Source organism: Brachypodium distachyon, chromosome 1 (assembly GCF_000005505.3).
Source record: "Brachypodium distachyon strain Bd21 chromosome 1, Brachypodium_distachyon_v3.0, whole genome shotgun sequence".
NCBI classification, from domain to species: domain Eukaryota; kingdom Viridiplantae; phylum Streptophyta; class Magnoliopsida; order Poales; family Poaceae; genus Brachypodium; species Brachypodium distachyon.
Genome location: NC_016131.3, coordinates 66,598,963 through 66,605,384, shown reverse-complemented (window position 1 = coordinate 66,605,384; position 6,422 = coordinate 66,598,963). Strand labels below are relative to the sequence as shown.

General features: G+C 43.5%; 1 protein-coding gene across 1 annotated transcript; it reads right to left on the bottom strand.

Annotated features, from left to right (window-relative positions):
• Positions 1-326: 326 nt before the first annotated feature.
• On the bottom strand, positions 327-4,283 carry LOC100831887 (probable E3 ubiquitin-protein ligase LUL2). Its single transcript, XM_003558276.4, has 3 exons — positions 3,320-4,283; positions 1,253-1,754; positions 327-914 (listed from the first exon to the last, which is right to left on the bottom strand). Exons 1-3 carry the CDS (start codon positions 3,850-3,852, stop codon positions 732-734), a joined length of 1,218 nt encoding a protein of 405 aa, XP_003558324.1. The 5' UTR covers positions 3,853-4,283; the 3' UTR covers positions 327-731.
• Between the last annotated feature and the right edge of the window lie 2,139 nt (positions 4,284-6,422).

Here is a 6,422-nt window from a genome sequence, read left to right as displayed (position 1 = left end):
TCAAGACCCTATTGCCGCAATTAAATTGTGGCGCACTTTTAATCTGCGGGAGCCACACGTGAGAGGGAGTGTTGAAGTATAAGTGGATTGACTGGTCTTTTTCTATCAGATCGGTATTTTGGTTGCGTTGGCTAGCACATCGAGCTCTTCACTACCAACTCAATCCCGGTGGCAGATATTGTTCAACTGCTCATGAAAGGGTTGGTGACTATGTTTTCCTCCTTTAAGTTTTGATTAACAGTGAGAATAACGACGGATGTTTTATCTCTTCGCTTCAGAACACAAGCGGAATAGTATCATACACACAAGCCATATTAACCAAGAAGAGTAAGGTATCACCATCACGGTAAAATATGATATCATAGGAATCATCAAACTTTGTACAAATCTGGGGTCTCCTTCTGTTCCTCTTTTTCTCCTCCCCTGGTGGAGGAAACCAAATAGGCATGAGGCACGCCCTCCTGCTGCACTTCTTCAGATATTCAACAGTACACGCATGAATGTATCAGATGTTTTACACCCACCCATCTTGGCATCCGCCAGACCCCCCACGGGAGTCAGCAAGCCACATGATGATGCCAGAAGCTTCAACATGCTTACATACACTACAGGTAACCGAGGCAAGTTTTACATCCCATATGCTCAAACGAGTGAGCACCCTGAAGGGGAAGGCCTGAAGGCCGCAATCTAGAAGCATATAATGTTTTGCGCTGTCCTGAGATTGGTTGCAGCTACACTTCTTCCTGATGTAGAGAAGGGGGTGGAGGTAGCGGAGGCGATTGGGACGGCTGCTGAAGCTGCTCTTCAGATTTATTGTTCACTTTGATCTCGAGCAACCGCTCAACAGGCTGACGACAGATGGGGCACCGGGTGGTCTGGTACCTCAGCACCTTGGCACACTCACTGCACATGCACTGCAGCAAGAGGTGCAAATGTTAGCTAAAGATGCTGGCACAAAGTCGGTTGCCAAATACTCTTTTGAAATGGCTAACTATCAGTAAAGTCGAATAGAGTTTTTCTGGATTACAAAGTAGAATATGCACCGTCCTACATCATGCTTGGCAAGCATATACAGTATAATTAATGTAAAGAAAAATCATATACAGTATACTTGTAACAACAGTGTGAAGTTCTGGAGTTCGTGTTCTTTTTTCTAGAATACCATGACAAACACATTCATAGCTTACTTAAGTTCAATAATGGATCACTAATGTTGCACATAAACTAGTGCTTTTATAAATTAGAGACTTACCATATGCCTACATGGAAGGACAGTAGTATCCCTTGGCTCCGAGAGGCAGATAACACATTCTTTCCCAGGATCATTTGCATCACCATCCCCTTCCACAGAGTTTCCTATTCCATATATTTCCTGCAATTCATACCTAGTTCCATTTACCCAAAGGATCTGACTGACAACTCTTACTTGATAGTCCCCACTTTCTTTCTTTTCAAACACAGCCTGTGTGATCTGTGAGTTTGGAGTTTTTATCTTCTGGTCTCCCCCTTCTGATGGTGGATCAACTGACAATATTGTTTCAGCTTTAACTGCAAGCGGATATACTTCCATGCCCCCCTGTTTCAACAACTCAGAGTCTTCGAACGCTGAGAAATCAATTCCTGTCCCTGAAGGTTGCCTGAACTTCTGGCCAAGACCCTCTTTGAAGCTAACGGTAACAGGCTTAATCAAGTCTGCTTTCACTGCTGTTAGGTTGCAGTTGAGCTCTTCCTTTGCAAAGAAGTAGACAATCATGCTGTTCAAGGAAGTAGATGAAGAAGAATGGGTAAATCACCTTAAATTACAGAAAGAATATGACTTTTTTTCAGCGTCATGAGGAAATTACAGCTGTAATGCTTGAGTCATGCAATGTTGGTACTATAATAACACTATGTACTACTGTAAACAGCAATACAGGTTATCACAAAGCACCAAAGTTCTCTGCAAGCAGACCGTTAACACATTTGGAGGAAAGTCTGATTATGTTTGGTAAAGTGATCCCAGAAAAATGCATTGAATTCAAAATACATATGTTGATGGCCATTAACAATTCAACAACATGTTACTAAACTAATTGACTAAAACATAACTGAGGTGTAAGTTTCATCACAGAACAGTATCACGAACTTAGATGCATTGGAATTCCGAGATACTGTTTGGTCAAAATAAGAGGCTGCACTACAAATAAACTAGAACTTAAAAGTTAAAAAACTCACTTTAGTTTCTGTAACCAACATCTGGTCACAGCAGATTCACTTCTGACCAAGATGGGCATGTTCTAGATGATGAACATATTCCTACAGCAACAACTAGCTATCAACTAAAACAATGGCATTATGTATGTTGAGGAACCGAAGGCTTAACTAACCACGCGAAAGAATATACCACGTAGTCGAAAAAAAATAAGAGGGACAATTTAAATAGGCAAATTTAAATCAATCAAGTTATTTAGGCAATTGAGCAGACAGTGATGCTGGGAAGAACGAGTAATGTATAACATACTTAAGATCAAGTGTTGACTAGGACACCACGGAAATAGGGCATATGTAATACCAAGTGTTAACAATGGACAATAGAGCATCCGGCGTAAACCTCACGATCAATTCCAAAGTTCCAACATTTTAATCAGGCAGGAACCCCAAATATGTAGTGTCCATCCTCCAGATTCCAGACTGGCACTTATTAAGGTTAATGAATCCACATAAGCAGGCTTATGACCACTACAGATCATTCAAACTTCATCCTTAATTCCTTATTACAGTATTCTCAACCACAGAGTTTTTGCTAAGAACTTTTGAGGCAATCTAATGAGTAATGAATAAACATGCAGAAAATGCTAAAGCCAACTTGTATTAACTTGTCTGCCAATAGATCAAAAGCTATTGAAGAAGAATTCTTTGCAAAGACCAGGATAGCAACTAGCAAGGATACTGCAAATGATGACTGAGCTCCGAGGGCTTATATCTATCTTGGTGTTCCCAGATAATATTTTCGTACGCAAAAAGTCCTGATGTATAGTTTTCTGTCATATCTTTCATTTGTAATGGTCAATAAAGGGAATCGCCAATCAAACAAATGGAGGTCAAAGATCGTTGAAACAAAAATACCCACCCTCAACCTCAGGCGAGTGAAATTGAAAGCATCACCATCACAAGATGTTAATTACTCAAAGCATCAACATCGTTACACAAAACAGATCCATGCAAATTGAAACATCTCACGTACCCTAACGAAGTAACTAGCAGCAAAAGCTTGGATGCGTACCCAAAAAATTGCACAAATGTTCGAAATGAAAAAAAAAAAAGAGGGACCAAGATTCACCTTCCGGCGACGGTGGCGTCGAAGGTGAAGGCAACGAGGAAGCGGCCGGGACACCCTTCATCAGGCTCAATCCGAAGAGTCTCCTTCTTGAGGTTGACGTCGTTCCGGATGGTAACTGCCTTCTGGTGCTCGACGTACGGCGTGGGCATAGGCGGTTGGAGTCCGTAGGGGTACCGTCCAGCCCACCCGGGGTAGTGGTGGGAGTGGACCGAGGGCGGGAACTCACCGGCGGCAGCGTTGGGTGGCGGCGCAGCGCCCCTGTGGTGGTGGTCGTAGGGCGCCGGGAGGGGCACCTGCACGGACGGCGGCGGCGGCGGGTAATAGTTCCCGTATTGCGGGTAGTACTGCGGCGGGTTGGGGTTGGGGTACTGTGGCGGGTAAGGCGTGGCGGCAGCGAACACGTAGCGGTTCGGGGCAACCTCCGGCTGCTGGGGAGGCGGCGGCGCCTGGTGGTGGTGGCCGTGGCCGTGGCCGGAGCCCCGACGGCGGTGACCAGGGGCGCCTCCTCCACCGTTGCTACCCGTGTTGCCCATGCTCTCGCGCAGATCACCGGCGGCGAGCTCGCAGAAACGACCTCAAACTCGGATCTCGAGGCCTCGGAGCATGGGAATTGGAGGAGACCCTCCTCTCCCGTTCTTCGAAAATCGGGACTTAATTGGTCCAGAAAATTCGAAAAAAAAGAAGAAGAAGCGACAACAACACTTCCGAGGATCAGAAGTCAGAGAGCAATGGAACTGGATCCCCTGATTCCCCCTCGCGAAATCGAAATCGACGAGCGATTCGATCGGGGTCGGGGGAGGGGAACGGGAGAGGAAGGAAGCACTTGCTCACACACTTCTTCTTCTTCTTTGCTTTCTCGTCTGTATCGTATTTTTGGGGCGATAATGGAAGGTTGCGCGTAAAGCACACCACTATCTTCCCATCGATGCTTTTCCCCCCGGTGGTTAAGGGTCTCGCAAATCGCACCTGCGCGGAAGCGCTTGTTTGCGATTAGATCCTCGATTCTTCTCGAATTTATTTGGCATGCGGCCCATGCGATTATTGTTCGCGGTGAGGCTCAAAACCCGTACGAGGCATGCGAGTTTCTCAACCGCACGTGCAACTTTGAATTGTGAAGGAGAATGCCTTGCTTGTTGTGGCCGGAAAACAAACAGTTGCCTATATTTGGCCAACTTGTAACCACACGTGCAGACACCTCCTATTTCGGGTTAGAGTAGTGATGGCCGGCGTGTATCTAGTTTGGCCGTCAGAAACAAAACAACTGACGGTAAATTTTCCTCTTTTTTTCTTATTTTTATACAATCTGAGCAAAAGATTTTCAGTTATTTGTAAGTTTTCTTTCCCTGTGATGAATATCATTGGTAAGGCTGGTCCAGCAGCGCCACTAGAGGGGCAAATGCGAATGCCGATGACCAGAAAACTGGAGGGGCTAGTTGGCAATTAACTGGCAACAATTCTTCTGTTCTTTTTATCAAGCTTTTGTAAAGATGTTTTTGTAGTGGGGAGTGGTAGTGGTCAGGTTTGAGCCTAACCAGAGGTGTCCATGTTCTGCTTTTTGCTAGTGGGCTTGGGACTAATGACAAAATAATAATAATAATAATACATATATGCCTTGTTTGGTTTGGCATAAGGCTTTTCTGCAAGTTGCACAAACCGCTTCAAAAAGAAATCTTCAGTATACATGGACAAATTATTGAGCAGGCTCGAAGTCATTGCTAGTACTGTTCGTCTGTTCTGACACTTGATGGATGGGATGGTTGATTAAACCTGAAACTGTGGGTGCTCCTCTAATTGGCGACACTCTTTTTGTCTTGGCATGATTTACGCTCGGCTCATTTACTTGGTTTTGTTCCGTCCGGACTCCAAAGTGGAGTTAGTCCCTACCTGACTAGATAAACACTTGCTATCTGATCGACCTTCTCTGCCATAGGCCTGGCCGGTGGCAGTTACCGTAGGATTAGCCGCCTGGAAATTAACCGGTTGTACTGAAAAATCGCGTCCTCCGGAGATACCAAAATAGTACTCCCTCGGTCATCACGTATTAAAAGATTTTCTATTACATGTATCTAAACGTTTTTTAGGCATAAATACATCCAAATTTCAAATTTGAGTCATTTAATTTGGGACGGGGGAGCAATAGTACTGTAGGAAAATTCGCTTCCTCTGGAGATACCAAAATGCTAGAACTATAGTAGTGTTGCATCCTCAAATAAACGAGGCTTGGCGCTCATTCGGTCTGAAAAAATTAAATGATTTTTATAACGTTTCAGCCTCTAGTTTTTTGGTGTAGCATTCTTCCGTAAGAAGAGGGACGTTAGATTTCTAAGGAATGTGTCTAAATTGGCCTAGTTGTAATGAAGATCTCATTAAAAAAATCTTAAAGATTGAACTGTGCGTGCCATTTCAATCATTTACTTTTCATATTCATGTGATTTCAAATCCCGTGAACCGAATAAACCCTTATACACCGAGAGTAGAGTCCAACTAAGTAACAGTGCACACGACACTCATTCTGTGTCATTTTGGCAATATAGAGGCACCAGGGTTTTCTATATTGGAGTTTTCTCACAGTTTATTGAGACATGATGCATATCAGACACATCGAAAAGTTGAATCAATTCCATGCTTACATGATTTTGATAAAATTTCAGCTTCACAGGGGTTTTACAACCTAATGACATGTTGTTGTATCCTTTGTGTAAGTTGGTAGAATTGTGGAACATAACACCTCTTGCTTATCTAGCTAAGCATATATTTTGGGTGTTGAACGTGTACAAGAAAATCTATCAATGAGAATGTGATTAACACTAGCAATACGAGGGAAGCCAACAAAGAGAGGCATTGTAATAGCTGCATGAAGCACACCTTAAGCCTGAATTTACTACATTACCACGTGATAATTAATATAATCAAATAAAAGTCGTCTTTACACGCGTATGTGTATCTAATTTTGTCATGCTAGTTGGATGAAAATGACAATGACACTAACTAAATTTTTCACTTAATTTCCCATCTCACGCCTATTGCATACATCTACCCTACGAAGTTTGTGTTTGTGTTTGATGTACACACCTACGAGCTGCTCTTGAAGACTAATTTTAGG